At 54.3% G+C, this 27,605-nt stretch overlaps 1 protein-coding gene across 3 annotated transcripts; it reads right to left on the bottom strand.

The window, feature by feature from the left end:
* Window positions 1–183: 183 nt before the first annotated feature.
* Window positions 184–25,795, bottom strand: SYNGR3 (synaptogyrin 3). 3 transcript variants are annotated; one of them, XR_008747188.1, is made up of 5 exons: window positions 25,503–25,795; window positions 13,468–13,708; window positions 7,136–7,278; window positions 2,424–5,375; window positions 184–872 (listed from the first exon to the last, which is right to left on the bottom strand). XR_008747188.1 is itself a non-coding variant. In XM_005229030.4 (4 exons), the coding sequence occupies exons 1-4, from the start codon at window positions 25,599–25,601 to the stop codon at window positions 5,166–5,168; spliced, it is 693 nt and encodes a 230-aa protein (XP_005229087.2). In that variant the 5' UTR covers window positions 25,602–25,795; the 3' UTR covers window positions 184–5,165. The 3 variants fall into 3 exon arrangements, 2 of the variants coding, with proteins under 2 accessions (XP_005229087.2, XP_055659721.1); XM_005229030.4 differs by having other exon boundaries at window positions 184–5,375; XM_055803746.1 differs by lacking the exon at window positions 25,503–25,795 and adding an exon at window positions 24,282–24,447 and having other exon boundaries at window positions 184–5,375.
* Between the last annotated feature and the right edge of the window lie 1,810 nt (window positions 25,796–27,605).

The raw sequence follows: 27,605 nt of genomic DNA, 5'->3' as shown, positions 1-27,605 counted from the left end.
TCTTCCCTTGACTTTCAGTTAATTTCTTCTGCGTTAGCAGATAGGTAGTTCCCGCCGGGCGGATGCTGCTGCAAGTGTCCTCGAGGCGATCGATCTCTTTGGCCTGATGATGCATTTTCCTTGTTCCTTGTGCTCACCTGATTAAATAAAGTATTACCAAATTTTTTTTTAGGCCGCTTCTAGTCATTTTTAACTCTTTATTGAAAATAAGTTGCAGTTGGTACACGGACACTGAAAATACATTGTCACAGATTGTTCTCTCAAAAGATATTTTTATATGTATAATATATACAAAAGTTGTAAACATTTTTAACTTGTTTCCATACACAGTCCACTTTATACTACAATGCACATAAGGTTAGAGACAACTGCAACTCTTTGAAGCGGTCTGCTTATACAGAGGTATCTGAAAAAAAACCCCAAACCAACAAACCCTTAAATTTTGCAAACCACATTTGGTATCAGTTTGATATTAAAACTCTTCAGGAATGTGAGGTTTAAACGCGTATTGCAACAAAATACAGGCAGCTGAACTTGGGTTTCAAGTTGACAGAGCGAAGGCTGTGTCTGAGCCTTGCTGGTGGGGGGAGAGGGTCTTCTGCCACGCACGACTTCAACATGCCACTGAGGAAAGTACTGGGAATAAACAAGGGTGGAACCAGACCCATCCGCTCTCTCCATCAAGCTTCAGGGAAAAAAAAGGCTGAAAGGAAGTCTGTGAGCACATGCAGTAGTGTTTATGGAGAGGAATGAAAAGGAACGGTGTGATTTACGCATGAGTGGACAGTGACCACAGGCAGCTTGGTTTGGTTTTAGGTGACCTCACCGCTCGCTGCAGCAGGCAGAGCTAAGAGTGAGACAGCTACGCTGTTCTGTGGAGAGAGGAGGGGGTGAGTTACCCTGTGCGGAACTGCTGCCCGACGGAAGCAGAAGAGCAAAGCCATAGCTGCTGCTGCTGGAGCGTAAACTGGGGGGAACTCGTCCTACAAAGCGCCCAGGCAAAACAGCTGGTGAAACCCCAACTGCTTGTAGACATGGCTTAACAGGCTTTAACTGCTCAAACCCCCGAGAAACAGAAGTGTGTAAGGGGGGAGATGGCTTCCCTAAGTATCAGTTAAGCAAAACCCACCTCGCTAGGAACAGCTTCAAATGGGGGAAAAAATCCTAATTCTTTCAAATCTTTTAATATGCTTAAAATTAAAACATGCAAATCCCATGGTGCGGTTAACTTCTGAGAACTACGCCTGGTGTTGCCACAGAACAACATGGAACAAGGATTTGGCAGAACACACCTCCGGCACAGGCGGGGGTGGTTTGGGTTCTCTTTACACCCAAATCCAGCGCTAATGCCAGCCTGGGAGCAGCAACTCCTGCCCTCCGCAAGCTCGAGTCAGCTGCTGACTGCCGAGATGGCTGGGAGAAGAGCTGGAAGCTTGGCAGGGAGCACGGGGCAGCAGCTGGCACGGCAGCCCCCGCGCACGCCGGGCACGCTTCTGGGACGTGGGCCGGGTTCGAAGGGAGCCAGCGCGCCCGTATCCCGGCCAACACGCGGGGAGAAAAAAGCGGGAGAAAGACGTCCGAGGACTGATGTTCCAAATACCTGAACCCCAAATAATGCACTACAGTTATTACACCGATGGATCTAGTTCTCTAACCATAAGCCCGTGAGGTTCTATTAGCTACAGCCCGTGCCTGCCCACACTGGCCTGCCTGGCGAGTCCTGGACACGCCGATGTGCTCCAGCAGCCGCTGCACAGCACTGCCGGCACCGCGGGGCTCGTGGGGACCCTGCGGGGGCTCACGGGGGCGAGCATGGAAAGAGGATTTCATGCAAGGGGGAGGACGCTGCATCGCGGGGCTGGTGTCACCCTGCTGCTGGGCACGTTGTAACTCGGCAGGGCGACGGCCGCCAGACAGCGGGTTTGGTTCGAGGTGGGCAGCTGCTCGTCCCAGCGTGTGTGTCTCGGGTGATGCACGGTAATTACGGCTCATCCCGTCCTGCCCGGCTGACACAGTCTAGGTGGGGCAACAACATCTATAAACCCAGCACTACTGCCCCAAAAACATCCACCCGCTGTGGGCTGCCTGCCCCTGCCTGCAGAGCAGCCCAGCACTGCGAGCCGACTCTTCCCAGTGCCACCCTGGTCTCCACCGACCGGGACAGGCATTTGTGGTGGTAGAGGGAGCAGGGTTAAGCTTCCTTGAGGTGCCTGTTGATGTGGCTGGACACGTTATTCCCGGTTTAATTAAGGAGCAATCTGTCCTGCCTTCCCGCTGCCAGGAAGCCTCTTGGCCACCCGAGTCCCTTCCTCCTCCTCCTCCTCTCCTGCCCAGCACGATGCAGCCGGGTCCCTGCACGCTGACCGTGCGACTGCAAGTTCACGGTAACACTGACTTCGGGGGAGCTGGAAAAAGCCGCTGACCTTGAGAAGAACAACGGGGTCTCGGCCGGGGGCTGGAGTCAGGCTGAAAGTCGTCCCCGTTGCACCGTTGCTGCTCTTAAGGTCAGTCGTGGCACGAGAGCGTGCGTGGGGGGTGCGTGTGCGTCCCTTCTGCGTCCCACCGCTGGCGGGTGGGAGTGTGGGGAGGAAAGAAAGGCAATGCAGGCCTCGGTGCGTACATTCAGATGTTGTAATATTCAGCATGGTTACACCAGGGGTCAGGACACGTCCCGCAGTCAGACAGAGCTTTAGTTCTTTACGGTTACAAGGAAACTCTGGAACAGTTATATAGTTAGAAAAAATACAATGTACTGAACAAACATTATCTCACATACAATCAATTTAAACATTTAAATTGATTATAATTTTGCTAAAATATTAACACAAGTACTGTTTGTGCTGCTAAGATTTCAGTGTTCCCTCTAAGGAAAATATTGCTACAGTTCTACCGTACCCTGTATTAAAATCCTTTGCCTTTTTTTTTCTTTTTTGACTCTAGAAAAATCACAAGGGTCCCGTCACTAATTTAGGCTTAGACCGTACTGGGGTTTGGGTATCCCTGGTCTGCTTAATGTGAAGCTGTCTCCCTGCTCACCAAGCCCTGCCGGCACGGGCCACCAGCAGATGCCCCTGGGTCACCTCCTTGCTCCTTGCATTAGCCAAGCAGGGGACACTCCAGTAAAGCAGTGCAGCATCCCCCTGCTCGCCCCTGCCTCTGCCGCGGGCACAGGGCCAGGCAGCGGGGCCGAGCTACGTACCCCGACGGCGTTTGGACCTCCAAGTGGGTGCAAAGGTGTCCAGAGGGAGAGACATCTCTGCTGTCACCATGGGGAAAGCCCACGGTGGGGACTGCGGGGGGACGCCAGGTCTCGGTGCCACCGCGTGCGGCTGCGCTGAGCAGGGATGCTACAGTGGCGCGGGAGAAGTGTCCGAGCTGGGAAATGCTGCCCAAACAATCCCAGCACAGCTCCAGTGGCTCCGGTGGCTCCGGTGCCATCAGGCGAGCAGGAGGAGCGCAGCGCCAGCAAAGCCAGCCCTCGCTGCAAACGCACCTTTATCCTGGCCTCAGCAGGAGGGGAGTCAAGTAATGCACTTTGTCACGGAGAGTGACTGCTTGTGATGAGATTCGCTGCTTATTAATTAATGCATTTATTTGCAATTTAGCAGCAGAAATGAGCCGTGTTAATGATGACAAAATAACTGCTGGATGCTTTTGCTACAAGGAGAGCTGGGGCAGTCGGGTCACTATTGCTTGTCACAAGGTCAGAAGGCAGCACGCAACTTTTGCCGGCGTAAAGTGGCAAGGCGAAACCCCAGCTCGCCGGGAGCCAGGAGGACCGGGGGCCTCTAAGGATGGAGCTGTCAGGAATTCAAGTTTCAGCTCCTCTGCTTAGTCTTTAGTGACAAACAGCTCGGATCACAGCCACCGCGCAGGCAGGCAGGCAGGGCAAGCAGGCAGGTTGCTGAAAGGAGCTACTGGATTTTACACATTTAGCTGTTTTTGACAAGACAGGAATTTTGCAGCTGAAAACCAGACCTGAGCCTCTTTTTCCTGGGTCCTTTTCATTCACCCTCTTCTCCCACTATTTGCAAACATGGGGCCGTGAGCCCCCACACGATGGACTTCCATGGCCTGTAAAGTCTTTCCAATTCTCCGCCTGAATTTCTCCTTTCTAGGGACGGCGGGGTAAAATGTACGTTCACACCTGAGGCTCTGCGGCAGCTGATGACAGATGGTGGCTGCTCCCAGTATAAAAATACAAGTTCAATACCGCTCCTAATTGACTTGGACTTTAAGTCGCTTAGACGCCCACCCCTTTCGTGTTGGCAGCTCTGGGTTTGAGCGTGAGTAAGTGTTCAGCGTTGCCAACCAGAAACTATTTGTAAATTTGCAAACTTTCCTAATCCCTCGGTGAAGAAGTGGAACCGCAACACGCCGTATTTTCCACTGATAAAAGGCTATTCCTAATTAGCAGCCAACTATTGCTGAACTGGTTTCCAGTATCAAACAGTAACTTTTTACACCCTCAACCAGAACCCTGCTGAAGCGTAGAAGCAATTTGGATATTCAACATCACCCCAACCCACTGTGCCCCCCGCCATGCCGCTTGCATCCTAAGCTAAGTTTGAAACACCTTTTTGGATTTTGTTTTGTACAGTAAATATATACAAATAAAAGTAACACAGATGCCACTTATTTCTTTGTGAATCTGGCACTTTCCATGGAACGCGTACAGGAAAGCTGTGCAGCGGGAGCGGCGTGGGGCCAACCTCCCCAGCGCCGCCCACCCACCCACCCTTGCCACCATGAGAACGATTCTGTGTTAGCTCTGGAAGAACGAGATAAATAGCAACTCCTCAGCTACTGTGACTACTAACAGGAAAAGTTATTCTGGGCTTTCCCGGGCGCTCAGCAGAACCCAACGCCGACTACCCAGTGTCAAGCCTCAGAGAGGGCATTTATTCGCCTTTCGCCACGTGTAGGTGATGCGGTAGCAACCTTCCTTCCTTCGGACTTAGAGGGAACACTGCTTTTATAAAACCCTTGGACAGGTAAGACAAGAACCAATACCACTGTACAGAATTCACTGCACAACTAGCTAATAGTAAGGAACCCAGCACTGACTTGCCACATTAAGGAAATGGGACTGAATACATTTGCAATCAACCAGTTAAGAGTACTGCACCGTAGGACTCGGTCTCTTGGTACGCGGCCCTCGCCCCTCAGTACACTGGCACTTGGTAACCTTTCGGGTTGGTGTCTAAGGTCTCGGTGAAGGGGGGGCTCTGGTAGGTCTCTGTGCTCTCGATGCCGCTGCCAGTGGGGTAGCCGGGGTACGCCGCGTTGGGGTCAGCAGTGAACTGATCGGTGGCAAAGAGTGACATGTCCGTCCCCAGGCGGTACCTCTGCAGCGCCTTCACTGCCAGCGCGACCTGCCACGGGATGGGGGAAGGTTAGGGGGAGATGGCAACTCCGTGGCCAGGACCCCCCATCCCCCAGGACCACGCATCCCCCAGGACCCCATGTCCCCCCCAGGATCCTGCTCCCCCCAAGACCCTGCATCCCCCCCAGCTTGCTGCAAGGCGCTGAGCTCATCCCAGGCGGCTGCTGGCCCTGCTCCATTACAGCCCAGAGCCAAACCAACCCCAAAGCACAGCCCCTAATGCCAAAGAAGTAATTTCTGCATGCCATATTGACCCCCAAAGCTCTGTCTGGGGTGGGGGTCCCAGTCTGTGCTCGGGTCCCCGGCCGTGCAGATCTGACACTGCTGGCACCAATAAACCCATCTGCTGTGGGGTGGGAAAGCTGCCGAGTGCTGGGCCAGCAAAATAGGTCAGTTCTGCCGAGACTCCTTCACCCTCTTCCATGTTGCCGGTATTCAGGTCGCAAACCGTGGGAAATGCGGGCGGCAGCGCTGCGAGCGCACCACACTTGCTCTTATTTCAGGAGGTTTCATTAACAATTCAATTAGTTTATAAATGACAGGCTCGGAGCGGGGGGGAGAAAAAACCACCCGCAGACACCAAGAATGGCTTCCCAGCCACCGTCCCGCGCCCACTCCCTGACCAGTGCCGGCGGGGCTGCGGCAGCAGAGCGGGCGCTGGCTGTGCACACCTATCGACCCCACGGAGCACCCGGGTTGATTAATGGTACCAGTGGAGGGGCAGCTGGTGTGTCCACACACCCTGGTCATCCTCCATGCTGCTAGCAGGGGACCGGTGTCCCCAGTGCCCTTCCGGGGTGGGAGCGGACGTTGGTGGGATGGGGGAGAGCATCCCACCTGATGCCCTTCCCTGGCAGCTGTGTGAAACAGGCAGTCTGGCAATACAGCAACAGAGAAGAGCTGCGGGGGAGCTGGGATTAAAAGAGATTTATTTGGATAATAATAGAGGGGGGAGCAGTTAAACTGGTGAGTAACTGGAGCCAGGCCTGCTGTCGGAAAGCCTCAGACTGGCTTTTGCCCCAATTCTTTTAAGGCAATATGGCATGAGTGCACATCTCCGGCGCTCTCTGCCCACGAAAAGCCAGAGGAGGGGTGGATGTGACACAGGGGCCATCCCTGCTTCTCCATGCACAGTCTCTGGAGCAGGACCCCCTGGGTGGCGCAGGCACCCCCAGGTATGGGTGAGGTCCAGCGATGTCCCTCTGCCACTGTGCGGCTCTGGGGACACACAGAGCCTAAAAATGGGAGCAAAAGGGGGTTTATGGAAGCCCCTGCCTCTGGGTGGGCAGCAGGGAAGCCAGTTTGGCTTCTCCGGAGGGTGAGCTGGTGAGCCTGAGAGCTCCCCAGATCACCCTGCCACCCCGTGAGAGCAGCTCATCGCAGTGATCCACTCCTGGGGACTTGCTCGCTTCCAACCAAGCTGCTCCCGGGGGTCTAATGAGGCCCTGAAATGAGGGCGGCTCGTGGCTGGCGACACGTTTTCGATGGGAATGCAACTTTCCAGCTGCAGGAGAAAGGGAAGTCTGGTATTCCCCAGCGAGAGGGGGCTGAGCTGATGCTTCCCGGGTAAGAAGCCACAAGTTTCACCTCTATTTGCAGGGACCGCAGGTTTCCTCCGTACAGCCCCTGGCTGAGCACCAGGATTCACTTCTCCAAACTGTGCCCCCGATTCTTCCTCCCAGCTCAGTGCTGAGCCCAGAGCAGGTTTCGTTTCTCCTCTCCCCACCTTAGCTCTGAAGCTGAACTCACCCAGGCGATGATGGAGAAGAAAGAGAAGGTGATGGCAGCCCGGGCGGCATCTGCTCCTTGTGAAACCCCTCTGCTCATTGTTGTCCGTTGCCACTGGTTTGCTAGGAAGCAGAAGGCTACAAACCACAGGAAGGACAAGAAACCTGAAAGAGAACGGAGCTGGTCAGTGCTGCCCCTGCCCACCGCCTCCGCTGCCGCAAGGACCCCCGTCTGCTGACGGACAAACACACTGCCATCAAGATTTTCAAATAGCGACAGTGATCTTGGGTGCCTTGGCCTGCGGCATGGCCCAAAAGGAGCTATTTTAAGAGGCTGATTCGCGGTCGCTGGAAAATCAGGGATGGAAGGAACCTTGTAGGGTCATCCAATGTGTTGCCAGCCTGAAGTTCAGCGCACCTACATCTCAATCTCATCTCAAAGACCTACAGGGACAGCACACCCTCTCTGGACACGCGGTCCTCACCGCCTGCGGGGTTTCAGCCTGCTCACAGGCGTCAAGGTGCTATCAGCTCAATTCCAGCACCCCATCCCCTCAGTTCTCTGGACACCAGCAGCTCTTAGAGACTTTGGACTGGATACTGCAATCCTCACCCAGCAAGAAGCCAGCACTCCCGGGAGCAGCACCAGGCTGCTCAGTTGCTGCAGGAGGCGGCTGTACAGCTGTCCTGCGATGGGCTATGCCTTGGTCCAGGATACAGCCGGAGAGCTTAAAAAAAGGCAAGTAACAGTCACCAGGAACACAGACAGGCTGCGATGAAGCCTTGCTCTGAACACAGGGATCAGGAGTGACCCTGGGATGTCAGTGCACCCCACGAGTGCAGCAAATGAGCAAAGGGCAGGGACACGGCAGGGCTGCCCATGGAGCCGAGGGGCACACGGGCTTCATGTGAGAGAGCTCTGCTCACCCCTGCAACCCTCCGCTGACGGCACTCCTGTTCTCAGCCTCTCTGGGCTCTGCGGGATTGAGGAAAAACGCTCTGGTGATTATTCCTTACTGGAAGCACAGCTGGCTGAGCAAGATAGGGCTGCAGCTCCCCTAATTCAATCACCAGCCAACAGCACTGCCTGATGCCAAGGAGCTCAGAAAATAGTCAAGAAGCAAGCCACGAGCACACAGTGTAAGGAGCAGTGATGCTTTCCAGTGCTGGGAAGAGAAGTCACACAACCTGGAGCCTTCCATGATGCTGTTTTAAGGGTCTCCAGCCTTCCTGAGCACCCCCAGCACAAAGGTCCCTCACCCACCAATTCTGGGTGTCAGTGCACATGCTGGGCACTGGCAGGTGGGATGCTGAGCTGCCCAGCACCTTCCCAAGGATCATTAGCACACCAGTATGAGCAGCCACAATGCCAGTCCCATGGGGCAGCCAGCTGCAAAGCACAGTCTGACGGTAGGGAGAGGAAAGATGCTTCCTTTATTCCCCTTTATTTTGCCGGTTGTTCCTAAGCACGACACAAAATGCACACGTGCATCCACACCCAGTGTGAGTCACAGGGCTCATCGCACACCTCACCTTTAATTCAGAATTTGCTCCTACCTGCAGTTTAAACAGACACACTCCTTATCTCCTTCTCTGGCATGACTGGGCCTGGGGCTTCCTGACCGGTGATGCTTTTATCAGCCCGGTCATATTTGAGCCCTTGAACTGCCCTCACAGCAACACAACCTCCAGCGAGGATCATGCAGGCTTTCCTTTTCCAAATCACAGACTAATACAACAGCTTCATTTTGCCAAATACAGCTAATGCCTGCAACCAAAACTGCCCCAAATCTCTGCACAGACATTTTCACTTCCCCTTGGGATGACCACTGTCAATGTGAAAAGAGACCTCTGGGGTTACTCCTTAAAGGTCATCCTCAGGGCTAGAGATGCCTTCTAGTCCCCTTCTGTTATAATGGGGCTTTATCAGCAGCTGGCCCCTGTTAGAGGAAGCAGATCCAACCCCTAAATGCGGACACAAGGAGATGCATGCCCTAGATACAGCACTGGCTGCAGCTCAGATGAGCAGTATGTGGTGAGCATGGTGGGTAGCAGTCCTCGGGTCTCGGTGCAGGAGATGCTGCACCACATCTCCAGATGCTGCACTGCTGCAGTGCTCCCACCTCCAGGTACTTGGGGAGCAAATGCCAGGGCAGTGGGGAGCACTGCCCTCCCGGGCTTGAGCAGCAAGCCTCAGTCAGGACTTTCTTGTTCAAGAACGCACTTTGCTGGAGACAGCGGTGTTTGCAAGTCAAAAGACCAGAAATGAAACAAGAGCAGTTCCCAAGAGATTAATTCTGAGCTGCACTGTGGGGAGCACAGGGATGCTCAGGGACAAGCTCTGGGGCTGTGCAGTGCTGGCACCAAGGGACATGGGGGTCTCCATCAGGACTAGGCTCTGTCACTGGTCTGTAGGGGGTGAGCTTGTTTGGGGGGACTGTTTCTTTGTCTAGCACAGTTCGTCCTTCCTCATACCGCTCCTGGGCAAGGACACAGAGCAGGAGTCACAGCTGCGACGCGGGGTTGTCCACTGACGGGTGCCATAAAGCTCCATCTATCACTGCTGTCTTCTAAGGGTTTTCAAGAGTTAAAATGACATCATGCACATCCCTGAATGTGCACCGGCTGCGCTGGGTATTGCAGCTACCGGCTTCCTCTGCAACACTGAGGTATGCGAGATGCTGACCTTCCCCGTGCTAAAACCATCAGCTTCTTCAGCCAGAAATGTCTAGCTACAGCCGCTTCTGCTGCCACCCATGTGGACTCCCCGGAGGTTTTACAATGCATAGACAAGCCATTCCCTCCACACCCAGCTCTGCCTGGATCCCTGAGGAGGAGGAGGAGGATTCCCTCCAGTGCCCTGGGGAAGGGAGAAGGCAGGTATTGCTGCCAACAGAGAAGACAGGGTCAGGCATGGAGGGTACCTCCAGAAACACAAGCCACGTGTTGTTCAAAGTTTGCAGGACTGACACACGCCCGCCTATGAGATTGGACCTCCCAGGCAGCTCTATGGGAACTGTATGGAAACTCTGCTTCTGTACCAGCACTTACTTTCATTTGTGATCACGTTCAGCTTCTGCTGGCGTTCCTTTGAGATGAAGCTTTGCAGCCAGTCATGAGAATCAGACTCGCAGGCTTGCACTGACTGCCCTCGCACCGGTGCCTCACGGGGAACGTGGCTGTGCCCTCATCCGGCACCCGCACGGTCCCGGTCCTGCGGAGGGGCTGGCAGTGCCTGCTCCCAGCCCCTGCTGTATTCACAGCATCAGGTGTAAGTGGCTGTTTTGGAGGCGGCTGTTGTTACCCACGAGTTTTAAAACCTCGCAAAGAGGGCTGAGCTGCCAGTGGCATGGTGAGGCTACGTGTGCCGGCCCCAGCTCCAGCCAGGGGCACAGTAGCAGCTCTGCACCCTCCGACACCCTGGGGAAAAGGAGAATGCCAGGAAGCACGGCAAGAGCCGGTAGATAATTATCATTTTAGGCTCTGCAAGACGACAGAGTGCAAACACCAGGAAAGATGTGTTACAGCCATAATTACAGCCTGGTCCCAAGCAAGCGCACGTCTACAGGAGCAGCTGTAAGAGCAGATGGAAGAGAAAGTTGCAAATGCCGTTTGCACAGCACGGCAGTCCTGCCTGCACCCCTGCCTGCACCCCAGCGTCACCTCCCAGCCAGCCTGGTGGCTCTGATCTGCCCCTGATCTGACGCACAAGCCCTCTTTCCTTCAAGCGAAAGAAAGCCTTAAGTTAACGCTTTCATTAACTCCCCCCCCCCCCCCAACCTCCACACAGCAACCGTCCGTTGACATCTGCTTCGCTGGCAGCTGGCATCAGGCTCCTGGGTGACACAGGCAAAGGGCCAGAAGTGACCTGCTTTTCTCACCCCCCATCACCGCCCAGCCTGCAATACTCCCTTGTACCCCAGCATGTTCCTCACCCGATTATCTCCCAGATGCATGTTCAGCTTTTATATCAAGCAATAATGCAGAGATCACACATGGAGAGAAAGGATGAAACAGCTGTAAGAAGCAAGAGGAAACTAAGAATCCCATCCTTGGTGGGGAGGAAAGAAGGGGACAGCATAGGAAGATCCCACAGGGGAAGTCTCCAGGGGTTATTAACACGGAGGTAGTTAACAAGGCAAATTACACAGGTTAGCTCTGCCTCCTGGCAGGTTTGGTGCCCAAGGGTGCCAGGAGCAGAGCAGGGGGGTACATCGGGCTGCCATCTCTGCCGCTGGGGAGGCTTCATGTGCCAGTGAAACCCTGCACTTCATCTCTGCTGTTGGATCTGCTTGTATCGACACTTATTCTGTGAGCAACCAACTGCCTGGCATTTCTGTGTGAGTGGGTGTACAGGCTACGGCAGTAGGGCTGTAGGAAAGGTTTGGGGCAGCCATAATTTTAGAAACATAAAGGCACAGCTACAGTAATTGGAGGAAATACGCTGGGCAGGAACCCGCCCTGATGTCTCTCAGCAAAATGAACCCACTGCTTGTCTGCACAGCAGAAGGTTGCCTTGCACACCGAGGATCCATGCAGCTAACAGCTCGTGCCACTGCTCGATTTGGGTGGGAAGGGACCTCTGGATGCCACATGTCCAACCCACGGCTCCAAGCAGGGTCACAAGTGCTGCAGTGAATTTGGGCTTAGGAGATGTAAAAATTGGAACTAGGGGTAGACGCGTTCACCTGTAACAATGGACTTTGTTACAAAAGCCCCAGACCATGCTCCTCTTTATCTGAGCACCAAGCCGGATTTCAGCGCAGCATTCGCTAGGGTGCCCTGTGGGAAATGGTTCATTAAGTGGGGAAAGTGGAGACTGTATAAGAGCAGCGAGGAAAGTAATGAGCTGCTGGCAGGGAGATGTACCAGGCAGCAGTAACAGAGACAATGCCAGGCTGGAAGGGAGCTGTGGAAGACCACTCTCTGCAGACCCCAATAGGTGACTGTCAGTCACAGGCGTGCATCCACACCACCCACACATAAGTGCTTTATTTGTTTTCCCAGCAAGGAAGCGGCTTGCCTGTTTTCTATCAAGAAGCCCACAGAGGGGATGGCCTGAGGGAGCAGGACGTCTCTGCCCAGACACAGGCTGAGGACACGCTGTACCTGGAGCACACAACACGATGCTGGGGTAATAAATGTCACCGCTGGCAGCACAGCTGCATTGGGTGGATTTACCAGCACAGACCTCTGGTGCAATACTGCGGCCTGGCCCCGGGGCAGCGCAGCACAGCAGAGGCTTTGCAGGGCAGAACCTGTCTTCTCCGGCTTGCTGCTGAAGCCCATGAATGCACACACAATGCATGACAAGTACAAAAGAGAAATGAGGCAGAGATTGAGAGTGGTACCTTTTCACATATGCCTGGCAGGGGAGAGAACGGCTGTTAGGAGGTGGAAGGCATGGAGGATCACAGCCTCGCACCACGACATGCAGCTTTAGCCAGAAGATGGATGTGATGTTCCCCTTCTGTTTGATTCGAAGGGTTGGAGGCAGTAAGCACCACGGAAGGGACTGTAAATATCATCTAACAAGGTCTGGATGCCGTTGCTCTAGCACCATGGAAATAAGCTTTCCAGCAAGGAGAGAACATCCCTAACAACAGGCAAGTGCAGGGAGGCGATGACGGATATTTTCATTTGGGACCAGAGAGCCATCAGCAATGCTTGTGCTGGATAAATCACCTTCAGACTTTGCTAACACAAGAGCCTGGAAATGGAGAACATCAGCTGAAAACTCAGCCAGGCAACTCCCACAGCAGCCGAGTAAAGGATGGCCTCTCCCGGCTCAAGCATCCCACCTGCTCGTGTTCGCATAAATGAGCACCAGGTCAAGGGGTTCAAGGTGGTGCAGAGGAGCCCCAGACCTACCTGCACATCGCTGTGTAGAAGCACGTATCTGCTTTGTTCCAAAACACACATATACAAAGTGAAAACAGACACAGATGTAACTGATAAAACGACATTTGCTTGAGCCAGAAACAGGAGATGTGGGAGGCTAAACCACCCCACCTAGTCTCTGAGATGCAACCACCAAGCCTCACTTCTCTGGGTGCCCTCACAGAACCGAGCTCAGCAAATGTCTACAGTTGCAGAAGTGACACAGACGAGAAGGACACCCTGTTCCCAAGCCACCACACCCCGGCTTCCTCGCTGCTGCCATTTTCCCACCATGGCTGGGTGGGAAAATCCATCCACCACCCTTGTGCTCCCTGACTGAGGCACACCAGTCGTGCCACACCATGGAAGGAGAAGGAAGGGCTCAAACACAGAGCTGCAGGGCACAGCAATGGCGTTGCGCTGCCCACAGAACCAGCATCATCCTTTGCAAGCACAGCAAAGCCAGAGACATACCTGAAAAGCCAAGGTCCAGCAGGACGGCCCGTTTGCGATCCTTAACGCTGCTGATCTGCTGGAAGTAGAGGTCCACGACAAAGAAGAAGATACAGCCAAAGAAGGCAATGACGCCAACAGCGATGCCGTAGCTGCAGGCACTCTCATTCTCGTTGAAGATGCAGAGCAGCTCAGGGTGCTGGCTGTCCTTGTTCACGTAGCACTCGTTCACGATGGAGCCAAACACCACGATGGAGAAGATCTGCAGAAGGAAGGAGAAAACACGACTTGCTGCTGTTTACATTTAACTCTGTTTTCCAACAGCAACATAATTGGATTCAATCCTGTCTTTGACTCCATGGCAACATGGCATTTGTTAGACAGATCCCAACTCTCGTCTGGTTCGTGGCCCTAAGCAATGGGCTGGTGGATGGTACCTAGGTCTTCCTTCTCTGCGAGCCTGTCTGCCTCTCAGTGGCTTGGTGTGCAGGGTATTTTAAGAGATGTTGTTCTCCAGATAGGCTGGGGAGGGAAAAAATAAATAGATGGGTCAGGTTTCTGCACAGTCTTTCTGCTTGCGCTGCTCTTCACTGCCAGGCTGCGCTTGATAAACCCCCTTGTGTCCCTGCGGAGCGCAGAGAAACGAAGTTACAGAGGATAACTGAGTTGCTGAGCTGGCTGACCCGGGGAGGGACTGGATGCCCAGTGGAGGGGGACAGGACATGGCAGCAGAGGGAGGTGGGGAGCAGCTCACCTGGGCACAGCGAGGCAGGGGGACAGGCTGCTCTGTGAATGACAGGGCAATTTTTCGCCTGGCTTAGCAGGGGTTGAAGGATGCAGCGCCTGCATCCATTATCAAGTGACCTGGTTTCAGCCCTGAGAGGGACAACAAAAGGGTGGGGGGTTGCTGGTGGCTGCCCAGGTCCCACCGCTGGGACCCGAGGGGGTTTCACAGCCCTGCAGGCAGGGAAGGAGCCGGATGGCAGCGCACAGCCAGCTGCCTAAATTAATACCATTCACGATGCTGCATGCTAAAGTAATTCCCTTATCTCTCCAACACCAAAGGCAGCAAGCGGAAGCCACGGGACCAGCTGCATTACAATTTGCTCTGGAGCCTGCTCCGTTAGAGCCTAGAAAGCGCTGCACTGCTGTTTGGATTTCAAGGCTGCGAGCAGGGAGGGAAGCAAAGCGTGCAGATGCCCCTCCATCAAGCTGTGAACCTCTGATCTCCTCCCTTGCTGCCAGCACCGGCTCCCTGCATGCCTGCCCCACTGCCTTGCAGGACACAGCTGGAGGCCACTATCCAGAGGAGAGATAAGAGGTTCCTCCAGCATGCCCCGGCGTGGTGGCTGCCTGGGAGCAGCTGGGGTCTCGGGGTACATCGCAGCTCCCACCCCCGACACCCCGCTACATCTTCTCTGTGACATGAAGTGCACAAGACCGAGACAGGCGGCAGACAGAGGCAGCAGCTGAAGAGCCACATGATAAACTGCAGCCAGTGGCCTTTGCAAAGTCACCTGCATCTCGATGGCTGATGCCGGGCTGTGGGCCACCTCCTACAGCCCCGTGCTCCCTGAAGCACCACGTTAGCAGAGCTGGGTGAAATGGAGCAGAAGGCACTAAGAGCAAAGCATTCAGACAGCTCTAAGCACTCTTTAACATAACTTTGTGATAGAGGTTTTCTCCCAAGCACTGGCCAAATGTCTCACTCCTGCTTGCCCTGAAGGATTTCATTCTCCAAATGGCTCTCCAAACTCTTTCCAGTGCCGGCGTGAAGCTGGGCCAGAGCTGCTTCTGTCTGAAGCTACTTAGAAACACAAGTGTCCCATTAGCAAACCTGTCTCAGAGCGTACCCACCAAGCCTCCTCCAAACTGGAGACCAAAGAAATGCATCTGCAAGGGACTGAACTACTAAATGTGAAGGGATTGGTGAGGGCGTAGGGTTTTTTTCTTTTTCTCTGTACGGTGTCATCTGAAATAAATGATGAGCAGAAGCAGCCAAGTCTCTGGAGCACATCCTACCTCAGGCATGTAGGAGCTCCTGCACGCAGCTACCCCAGCACCCCAAGCCCAGGAATTTGCCACCAACTTCTCATGCTGTTATCTGCAAGCACGTGATGGATGAGCAGGTTGCACCATGCTCACACCCGCCTGCAGAAACCTGCCAGCAGGACAGCCACGGGCAGGGCTCATCATTAAAACTTTTTAGCCAGGAGCTCTGTTAGTGACAGCAGATTCCTATTACTTCCAGCACTTAAAATTCAGGCCAGCAGTAAGCTGGCCTGCATCGAGCGGCAGAGATGCTCCGAAACCTGCTTGCTAATTTAGCTGGCATCCCTGAGGTACCCGGCGTGCTGGAGGTCCTGCTGTGGGGTGAGGAGAGAAGAGCTCGCCCAAGCACCCGCTGCTGCTGCTGGGGTGGCTGGAGGGAGCAGCCTTCCTGCCCCGTTCAGTCGGGAGTGGGTGAGGTCCTGCAAAATTCCCCCCAGGATTCACCCGCAGGTCCCAGCAGCAGCTCTTTGGGACTCTGTCCATCAAAATACCTCATGTACCTGCCATGCTGCCCTAGACCCCCACCAGCTCTGCGCTGGCCCCTTCTCTCCATGGCCTGCTTGGCCGAGGGGATCAGCATCTCCACCCCGGTGGAGGCAAGCATGCATCCCTGTCTACGCGACAGGCAGCAGGAGTGGGTTTCAGCCCTGGAAATGCTCCTCAGCCCCAGGAATTAGCCCATTCTTGAATAACACCCTCCTAGAAATGTGGGTTTCCAAACGCTCATCTGCAAAATTCAGACGCAACCTCTGACTGCCCCTGGAGCGCGAACAGGGCACAGAAAGTACCTGTCTCCCACAGACCACTCCACGGCTGGCACAGGGAGACAATCAGGCCTTCCTCCTCTTTTAATTTAACCACAACCCGGGGTTCTGTCCCCCGTCCATCCCTGGCTCATCTCAGCTCTGAGCACCAGCCATGAGCTCGACGGCCACCCAAGTCACCCGAGTGCGTCTGCACCCTCTTCCTCGCTGGCGCTGCACTTCGGGAGCACTCGGCTTTTCACACCGCAACGGGCACATCATCACCATGCAAAGAACAAGAGGGTTGCATTGTAAGAAAGAAACAACAACAAACAGTAATAATAATTTTCCCAGTGCTTTGGCAGCAGCTGTAATATCAGCAGTTGTAGAAATCTGTTCATAAATAATGCAAAATTGTTATTTACCATCAGAAATAGCAGCAGCATTTATAAAACAGGCCCTGGAAGAAATAATGTGATTCTGGAAAACATGAATAATTGAGAACCTCTGATTCCACGGGATTATTTCCCTGGCAGGCCAGCGAACTTGCACTCAGCTTCTTCGATAAGTGTTTTGTTAGTCCTCCCAGGATTAACCACCTGGTCTACTTCCCTGTGCTTTCAGGTGCTGACCGGGAGCTCATTTTCAGGGGGTGAGAGAGGGCTCCCGTAAATACGACGAAGGATGCTACAGGGCAGGGTGTCTGGCTGCCCGCACGGGGGATGCTGCTGGGATGGCTGCAAGCGCATGTACTACCAGAGATGGAAGAAAAAAGATGTTTCACTGCTTAACTTCGAACTCCAGAGGGTTTTGCAAAGCAAAGCATCCTTCTTGCTGCAAGATGACCTGAGCAGCTCACCCCACGAGACCCCCTTGACTGGGCGCTGCCCGCAGCGTTTCGGTGTGGGCAACACGGGACATTCCGCTTCTTCTCGGGAGGTCAAAACAGTAACAAATTGCAAGCGTACGTATTTGATAGATGTGCTCAAAACATCAGCACTGGCTGAAACACTCCTGTCAAAACATGCTTTTCAGTGAAAACAAGTCTTTCCATGGATTTTATCTTCCTCCCCCCATGACTGAAATTTTACAGTTTTTCTCAAAAAAACCCAACCTAGTGCTGGTAAAAGATTTGAATGAGAATAGATTTGGCATTGCCTTTCTAAGTATAAATGAGAAAAAAAATTTTTTGAGAAAATGTGGGTAGATGGGGGAAAATAAAACCCATAGGATTTTTTTAAAGTTCATGCAAAACAAGTGGCATTTTCCAATCACCTCTACAAACTGCACTTGCTCAAACCCACAATCCCTTCATCAGAGACTTGAAAGCGAAAATACAAGGTCAGATTTTCCACTGCGAGTGAGATTTTACAGGTCTGAGCAAGGATGCAGAAATCCTGCTCTCCAGAGGCACTCCTCTGACTCCCACTGCCCGTCAGGTCAGTCCCCAGAACCTGTCCCCGTGAGCAGGCTCGGCAGTGACAGCACTCAGGACCAAATGCCAAGGTCACTGGCACGCACAGCACCAGGGCATCTGCTGTGTGAGCCACTGCATCCCAAGCCTGGCCACCCTTCTAACGGGGCTCTTCCATATCTCACAGGCTTTGCAAAGGAGCCTGAGCATTCACAGCACACCCCGTTTTCCATCTCAACAACCCAACACAACCAGCAACAAATTTTGCTCTTGCTGGGTGAACCCGTGCAAGGCACAATAAGCAAACTGGATTACCTCCAGCCACCCCAGGATGAAATTGCATCCCCCCTGCCAAAGCTTTCACATAAATCTGCTTGCAGCTCGGGGTCTCCTGGCCAGCAGCCTGGTGTGCGGGTTGCCCAGCCCTGCCTCTCCCCAGTGTCAGAGAACAACTGGGAGCCCCCGGCTCTGGCAGCTCCAGCGGCACAGACCATTAGTGCTCCTCTCTGCACTCAGCTGCAGGGAGGGATGTGAAGGAGGAAAGCTGTCTTCTCCCATCCTTTCCATTAAGGCTTGCACTTCAGCCACACAAAAGAGCTTCTGTGCCTTGGTCACGCCCTGGGAGGGAGAACAACGCTGGTCAGGGAGATGCATGAAGTGCTTGGACCCACGATGATGCAGATCAGCTGCTCGTGCAAGCGCAAAGTGAGCTCGTGTTACACCAAACCAGGGAGAAGCCAGAGACCTCACTTCTTAATGAAAGCCAGCTGCCCAGTTCCCCCAGTTCAAAGCTTGCTTCCAGGCAAGAGGGGACACCTCTCCAGGCCAGCAAGTATTTCTGTAACACAGGACAAAGGGACAGGTCCTGGCAGTGACCGGTGACAGGCTCGGGGTATGCCAGCCGTGATAGACTCTGGCAAATGGCTGGCACAAAGCTGAAACCAGAGGGGTTTTGAGTATCACCCTAAAAACCTGGGAAAGCACCCCAGGGCCACTGCTCACCCGAGGCTGCAGGCTGCAGGCTGCGTCTGGGCAGGAGCCTGCAGCTCCAAGGCTGCCTTCAGTATCCAAAGTGTTGGACCCAGATGCACATTTTGCCCACTCCCCTTGCTTGCTGCCCACCTCCCATTTTCCCCACTCACCCTATCTGAGGCAAGACCTCTTGCCTCTTTTGTCCCCTCTGGTAAGTGCAGGGGACCGTGACCGAGTGCCCAGTGCCCTGTGCTGATGGCTGCCCCGGCAGAGGCTGTGCTGGTGGGGCACGGAGGTGATGGCGCATGGTGGGGAGGCTGCTGGCAGCATGGACGTGCAGGCAGCCCTGCAGCAGAAGACGGAGTGAAATCTCATTCTTCCGCCAAAAAACCAGGAAAAGGGGAGCCTGGGAGGTTCCTTGCTCAGCAGTGTCTAGGCACTCATGCCCAGGCTGCTGGACCTGCAGCCACTGTCAGACCCTCGCAGGAACCCAGGGCGCTGGGGACACCCGTGTGCCCCACGACAGAGACACCATTTTAGGTGTGCATAAAGCTGGGAGACCTGCGTCTGCCTTCTCTGCACCAGATTTCTACCATCTGGAAGAATGTGGCTGGCCAGGCTGCCTGGCGCAGTTCTGTAATTATATTTTGCAGATCCACGTTCCCTCCCAGGGCTTGAGCCGGCTGGACCCCAGGACACGCACATTTTTCATCCCCGTTGCTTTTAGCCTTCTGTAGCCCAGGCACCTAAAATTCCTTCAGGAGACCTCACAGTCTGAGCACAGCCATCGCAAGGAAAACAAAAAGCAAATAACGCAAGAGAGCACAAGCTGAAAGCTTCAGTGTGTGAACTGTCAGCCATTTTAAGGTGAGATGTTTCCACTGCTGATGCACTGTACTTTGATTTGGGACCTATAAAAAACATTACCAGAAGGTGTGGGGTTGTAGAAGACTGTAAAACCTTGCTTTGATTACACATGCAAGCAACCATTAATGTCGACATCAAGGAAATTTAATGCATGAAGAAAAATAATCTACCGCTAATTTCCTCTGCTGAAGCTCACTATCAATGGCGTTGGGCACAAACCGCACGTACAGACAGCCGGTACCAACATGCTTCACCACTCTAACGTGAGCATCAGTGAGACAGATGCCTCCCTGCCCAGCACCCTCCCCTCCGCGAGCCATCACCCAGCAAGTGAAGGATGGCCTACCAAATGGGAAGAGAGAAAATTAAGGTCAAATCAGCGCAGGCCCAATCCTGCCTAGCACTGAGCGCTTTCATAAACCCCAGTTAAACCCCTGTCTTGAGTCATGTCTGTACCTCGTGCAGACACTCCGCTCATGGATGAGTTAGACCCCTGGCAGAGGGCCAGCCTCCTTCAACACCCACCAAGCTCAGATTCTGGGGGAATCGGGTCCCAGGTCCCTCTCCAGTTTATCTTTACAGTTGTCAGTCACGGGGACGTTTCCAGCACTGATCTGCATAATTTATTGGAGGGTGTGAAGACTGAAGAACTACTTTAAGCACTGCCAGATTTCCCACAAGGACTGTGGATATGACCACAAAGGAAAGACCTGACGCAGTTTCTGGCACAGAAAGAGGCAGTATGATGCTGGCCGTAACAGGTTTATGGACACATCGACTGGGCTAGTCAGCTTGGGAAGGATGTGTATTGATGACCACATGACCAATTTTTACTGAATTACTTTTTCTAATGTGGCAGGAGATGCTAGCTGAGACACAGCGCCCATTCAAAGTTCCTAATCTAGTAATGCAATCTGAGCACATGGCGAGCCAGCAGTGTTTTGAACCAGTGATGACAGGAAAATGATAATTTAGCAGCATTTTAAACTCAGATGCAGTGAAAGTTCTGTATAATTCCATTACCAAAAATGTTAAATTTAAGTTCTGCCTTTAATCTACAGCCCACAGAAAAAGAGAATTAAGATGGAAATCTGGTGACCCTACTGAAAAGCAGCCAAGACCAGACAAAGTCCAAAGCAGCTGAGATCACACTAATGATTCTTAGCATCACTGCAGGCTCCTTAAGTGCCAGACCAGCCTTGCAGCTCTTCTCCAAGAGCCCCAAGTGCTCCAGGGTCAGTGAAACCCCTGAAGGCCATGAGAGCTGTTTGGATCTTGCAGCACCACAGCTCCTACCTTGTATTTCTCGGTGATGTCCCCTGGGGAGTTCTCAGCCCAGTGCTGGGTACGTCAAGCAGCCAAGTCCACCTGTATGTGCAGGATGCCTGGAGCAGGCAAGGTCTGCTCCAGTGAGGGAGCTTTCCAGGCTCCAACTCTAGCCCTTTACAAGAACTGTGTGCTGTAGCTCTGCAAACCCAATCGTACACACTCCACAGCACCTCAAACCAGCCTCACCCCAGGTGTGAAGCTCCTCAGAAGTGTTCTGGCCTGAGGGTGCAAGGTAGCACCAGTCCTGAAGCCATATACTTCTTTGCTGCCTGGCTTTTCTGTTCCTGAGCTTGTTTTTCCAAATAAAAGCAAACACACCTTTTACCATGAACACAAATAGCGCCTTTTCCATCCCTCTGGAGAAACAAAACAAACCCGGACCAGGACGGAAAGGGCACGCTCCCTCCCTTCAAGAACCACCAGCTATTCCTAATACATCAAACCACTGCCCGGCACATCCCTCACCAAAGTCACAACTCGGCAAAGCACATTTGCCTTGCTGAAAGACAATGATCTGCTGCAGTGTGGACTGAGACCCAGATCAGTGCAGAGCCGGGCACATTAAGACTTTGCTGGATCTGAGCCGAAGTAACCTCTGGCCATCAAAGTTCCTTACTGCATATCAAAGGCTACAGGGACTGCCACTCCACTGCCATGCCTCTGCCAAGTGATCAGATTTGGCCGCCCTTGTCCAGTTCCCTAATAAAAGGTTTTGCTCTTAAAAGCATAAGACCGCTGCAAAGAAAACCCAGACAAAATACTGAGCCTAATGAGATAAAATACTGCGTAGGAAAAGCTCTCTCCAGTGATCCAGGTGATGAACTACAAATTTACTCAACTTTAAGAAATAAGAGAAAAAGGCAGCAGAAAGGGTCAGGCAGCTGCTAATGTGCCAGTTGCAGGCAAGGTTGTCCCAGGTGCGTAGGTCATGCAGGTAGCAACAGGGGGGTCACTGGAGCAAGAAACAACCACATTAAAGAAAATACCTAAATGTTCCTCTAAGTCATAGCAAAATCAGGACCCGATCTCCTGCTGAGCTCCACGGAGGGAGAGGGAATGGCTGGGTGGTGGGAGGAGGCAGAGTGCCCCAGCCCTTCCAAGCTGGCTGTGCTGGTGGGACCAGGCACTGTACTTTTACCATTGCTCTTACTGAGATTCACAGGAATTACTGAAAACATTTACTTTACCAAAGTATTTTCCAGAACTGCTTTTTAAAAGTGAAACCTAAAGCTATGTTAAATGAACAATACCCCTGCAAAGCTGTGTGACCACTTGAAAGTCTAGCTGGTGCTGGCAGTCACAGAGAAAGGAACTCATGGTTCTGCAGGCATCCTTTGTGAATATCGAGTTTGTTTTGCTGTGCAAAAAATGTCTCAAAAGGAAACCACAAGAGTGATCACATCTTCATCTGACAAACTGTATCAGACGGAGGGGGAAGAGATGAATGAGGAACTGTTAAATGGTTCTTTCCAGCTTTTGATTTTACAGCTCAACCCAGGAGTGCGTTTTTCCCTTCAGATACTCAGAATTACTCTATCTGTCAGGGAGAGGTTGCTGTGTGAGGTACAATCAGGAATCTCCTTTTGTCATCACTTACATTTGGGGATTTCTGCATTGAAGTCACCGTTCACCCTCCAGTCCCTTAGATGTCTGCCAGCACAAGGGCTGAATCTGTGGCCCTGAAGCAGCTACCAGAGTCATGGAGCGGAGCTGGACCCTCCTCTGGTGGTAGCTGATCATGAAACCCCAGCAATGGTCATCACCCAGATCGGCACCATCGGCTCGCATCAGGTGCACGAGGCTGGCTCCAAAGCCTCATGGTGGTTCTCCATCACCTACATTCCCAGCCAAAGCCTCATGCTGCTCCTCCACCACCCGTGCTCCCACTCAAAGCCTCATGGTGGTTCTCCATCACCCACATTCCCACCCAAAGCCTCACGGTGGTTCTCCCTCGCCCATACTCCCACCCAAACCAGCACATCTGAGGCAGCTCCTTCCTTTTCTCACCAAAGGAACATAACGTCATACACACAACAACGGTTACATCTCCAAGGGCTGATCCAACTGTACAGGTTAAATGCACTTGAAAAGACACAACAACAAAGCACCAGAAGGAAAACCACATGAAGAAAACCCACTCCAACACCTAAACTCAGTCATCCTCAAAGCCTCAGTCAAGGGCTTTCTGAGTAACCATCCATGGCTGTTACGTGCAGGCACAGGCAGCTCACCTCCCCCGTGATGGCAGGCAGGAAAGCCGGGAAAGGTTTCTGTTTGCTTTGTGAATCAGGGAGCATCACGGTGGGGCGCCGGCCCATGCCACCCACCCAGCTGCCAGCACGGTGTGATAAGGAGCAGTCACCACCACGTGCCACAGCAGTGCCACACTCTCCCAGGACAGCAATTATGAGTGTCAGGGCAAAGCAGAAAGGCAGCAGAGACCTCACGGGCAAACCCTCCTGGCTGCCTCCTCCATCCCGGCTCTCCATCTTGACATGGGTCCCATCTGGCAAGAGCAGCAAAGCAACCGCTCAGAAGGAGCCTGGGCACATGTTACTTTACAAAACCTGCAAGAAATAGCAATGGCCATGCAGGCAGATGGGAAGGAAACCTCCACTCATACCTCTCACCCAGCTGTAGTCCCTGCTCACGCTGGAAAGGAGCCATGAATACTGAACTGGCTTAAAACACAGGTAACCGGAGTGCAGCAGCCCAGCAAAGGCCAGTCGGGGCTCTGAACCCCCAAGCTGGAGCAGCAATGGAGAAGGGTCCCCGACAGATCTGCCAGCAAATGTGAGACCTGGGAAAAGTGGTCCAAAGGGCTTGTAACGGGACCTTCCACAGCCTGATCCCCAGCCCTCTGAAAACAGCAAAACCCCTCCCTTTAAGCTCAGTGGGGTTTGGAGTCGTCCCCAAATACCGCAAACATTTATGCTTGGGACAGCACAGTGCGCATCCCGCATTTGTCACATCAGTGGCCCCCTGCACTTGTTTAGAGTTAAGTTCATGCATTCATGTAATTGTAAGCACTCAGTCTTCACAGATCCCCTGTGAACGCAGAACCATGAAACAAGTGACTTTGCCACTGAATAAACCAGCCAGCGAATCAATGCATAAATATTTTCTAAGCTGCAGTTTTTATTGTATCTCTATATTCAGTATTCTGCTCGTGCTTCCCAGCAGCATCCTATCCTCTTCTGTATGACAAGGATGGTGAGCTCTTTACGAGGGACCTAACTCACCATCAATCTGTCAACAATTTGTCTAACTCTACCCAAACCCAACACTAATACCAACAGTTGGCCATTGCCACCTGAGGAGGATTAAGGAGGATCCAGGTGGATCCAGACCGAGTTTTCTGGGCTGAGGCAACGCTTCTAGGAAACGACTGCTGCCAGGTACCCGAACCCTGCCCAAAACACCCCATCCACCCCAAGCTGGATGCTCCAGATCTGTACCTGGCCTCTGTCCTTCTCCAGTAATGGTGCTGGGGGCTTTCTCGAAGCCCTGGCAAGCACACTGGCTCCCATCCGGCAAAACACTTAAGCATGTGGTTTAACTTTGAGCGTGTGATCGCAGCTGGAATTGCTCATGTGCTTAAAGATAAGCACATGCTCCCATGCTGTGCTGTACGGGGGCTCAGCTAGGGCACCCCACCCCGGAGAGCCCCACAAACGCCCCTGCCACGACAGCTGGAAGGAGGGCAGCCAAGGGTGCAGCACCTTCTCATCGCACCTTTCCTTCACTCACTGCCTGATTTGGCACTGCTGAAGGTGACACAGAGCCAGCACAGGTGGCCAAGGGCCTCCGTGCACAGCAGGGTGGTGACATAGGCAAGGATGAACCCCCCAGGGTTTGGCTCATCTGCAGCCTCCAGCCAAGCACCAGAGCCAGGAGCTGGTGCGGTGAGAGCCGGGCAGACCCTCCCCACCGGGGCCTTGTAGGAAGGGCCGGGCATTGCCGACCTCCCAGGGCCATGAACACTTGCAGATCTCAGCAGGTGAAAGCCAGGATGGGGGTGGCACAGCAGCGGCTGCCTCGACCCCTCGGGCAGCAGCTCCCCGTGCTGCTTATTCACGGACCACGGGCGAGCGAAGCCTTCCCCGAGCGGCTGCACAGCGCATCCCACCTCCTGCCCCCTGCTCCGCGGCAGGGACTCGTCGATGGGAAACGGCCAAAACCCATGCCATCCTTTCAGAAGACCATGGAGAGCTGGGCAGGGCGGGCTGTCGGATTTCTTCTGTCACACGCACGGATGGATGGAAGGTGGAAGGAAGGAAAATGTCCTCTGCCTCCTGATTTACACCCCATCCCTTTGCCCTTTCCTCAAGCAAAGAGACAAAACTGCGAAGGTGCTGCCGCGCATCCACCCACCGCACCTTGCCCCATTCCCGAGAAAACTCCCTGCGAACACCCACGGGAGCCTGCAAGCCCTGCCGCCGCGGCCGGGACCCAGCCAGCCCCACTCGCCACGGCGGGCCACCACACGCCGCGGCTGCAGAAGCCCCGCACACTGCACGAACGCTGCACGCCTGCTCGCCGCACACCGCACGGCACGCTGCACAATGTAACGGGCACGGCGCCTTCCCCGGGCACTGCCCACCGCACGGGCACTGCCCAGCGCCCGGCACCGAGCCCCGCGGCCCCGTGTCCCGGCCAGCACGGCCGTTCTGCCTTACCCAGGTCGTCACCCGGAGGATGGTCTGCGGCTGCTTCAGGAAATCCACGGGGTCGATGGCCCCCCCCGCCCGGCCCGCTCCGAAGGAGGCTCCTTCCATCTTCCCCCGCCGCCCGCTCCGCTCCGCGCCGCTCCGAGCCCAGCCGCGCGCTCCCCGCGCCGGCCGCGCGCCTGGCCGCCCCCCGCGCGCCTCCCGCGTGGGCTCGTCCGCAGCGCCGCGTGCGGGCAGCGGGAGGAACCACCCGCCAGGCCGGGGGGGGGTGGGGGGGAACACCGGCAGGTGCACGCGCCCGGCGCGCCGCCCCCCAGCGAGTCCGCGCTGCGCCCCGGGGCACCGTGGTACAGGCGCGGGCACCCGGTGTCACCGTGCCGTGCCCGTGGGCACCATGTACAGCCACGGGCACCCGGTGTCACCGTGCTGTGCCCGTGGGCAGCCACTGTCACCATACTGTAGCCATTGGCACTGCGGTAGAGCCATGGGCACCCAGTGTCACCATGGTACAGCCACGGGCACCCACTGTCACTGTGCTGCAGCTAGAGACACCATGCTACGGCCATTGTCACTATGCTACAGCCAGGGCCACCATGCCGTAGGCACAGCCACTGCGCTGTGGCTGGGAACACCATGGTACAGCCAGGATACCTTGTCACAAGCCAGGGTCACTGTGCTATTCCAAGGATTGCCATCCTAAGGCACCACATTGCTTCTGGGAGATAGCGTGCCAAGGCCAGGGGTATGGTGTTGTTGCAAGGGTCACCCTGCTGTGCCACTGTCACCATGCAATGGCAAGGGCTACCTGTGCTGGGGCCAGGGCAGCCCACGTGGCTGTAAGTGCCTGGGCCGCTGGCAGGAAGGAGCTGCTATGGCACAGAGCCCCACGGGTCAGCACACTGCTCAGCGCACCTCTGCTGCAGAGGCACACCTTGGCCCCCTAATATAAACGCCCTTTCCCTGCCCAGACCCAGGGGTGTCCCTGCTGACAGCGGGGACAGGCAGATGTCACAGCAGAAAGGGCCGCTGTCACCAATTCTGCGGAGCGAGAGCCTCGGGGGCCGTGCAGCAGGCAGCACCACCGCAGTGCAGGCAGGGCTCTGACTTACAGTGCGAACTGGGTGCCCACAGGCAGCTCACACGGGACCGTTGGCCAAGAGCTGCCACGCTGGCGTGACCGAGGGGAGGGGTTGGTGGCTGCTCCAGAGCAAGGCACGCTGCTACACACCCGATAGCTGGTGCAAGAAAAGGGGTGAAGCCTGATGGGGCTGCAGCTCTGGCTCTCCTCGAGCAGGAAAGGAGGCACCCAGAGCTGCCGTGGGACAGGAGGAGGTCAAGCCCCATCCCTGCTCCTGCCTCAGGGACACTAGGAAGGAGGAAAAAGGAACCTTCAAGGGAAACCCTCTATTACTGCAAAGGGAGTTCCCCCCCGAGGCTCCAGGACCATCTCTTGAGTTAGTTTTCGTAGCACCGTGATGATGATCCTGGTTCCATAGATACGGATGCCATGACAACTCTGACATCATCTCTGCTTCAGATGGGAACTGCAGGGAAAGTCACAGAGAGGAATATGCATGCATCGCTGGTATGGAGCAGGCCTCCGGTTGGGGCTGGGGGGCTTCTCGTGGCTGCACCGCTGGCTCTCCTCCCAACCTGCTGTCCATACAGCTGCTTCCCCATGTGAGGGACCGGTGCCACTGCCAGATCGCACAGGGTACACGTCTAGCAGGCACGTTAAACCTCTTACATGCAGAACACTAACAGAGCAAAGGATTTCCGTGCACTGGGCCCTGTCTCTGGCTCGTTTTGGCCTTTTGCAGCTTTGTTGGTCTGCTCTTTCTAGCAGGTGGAATCAGAATTTAACTGTTAAAACTCATGATGATGCCATTCAGTTTTTCTCAATTACAGGTGAGTCATCATCTCTCCAGATCTATTTCTGACTCTCAGCAGGAAAAGCAGAATTCAGCCTTTCGTTCCTCAGTGTCACCAGCTCAGTAGAAACCACATTTTACTATGCAAAAAAGAAATGGCTACAAAGAAGATGCCAGGTTGGTCCCCCCTGCTTTCTTCTGGCAGGATGTCTCATGGGGCTGACCAAGGATTGCACTCCAG

Source organism: Falco peregrinus, chromosome 5, assembly GCF_023634155.1.
Source record: "Falco peregrinus isolate bFalPer1 chromosome 5, bFalPer1.pri, whole genome shotgun sequence".
Taxonomy (NCBI): Eukaryota; Metazoa; Chordata; class Aves; order Falconiformes; family Falconidae; genus Falco; species Falco peregrinus.
This window is presented reverse-complemented; position numbering and strand designations above follow the sequence as displayed.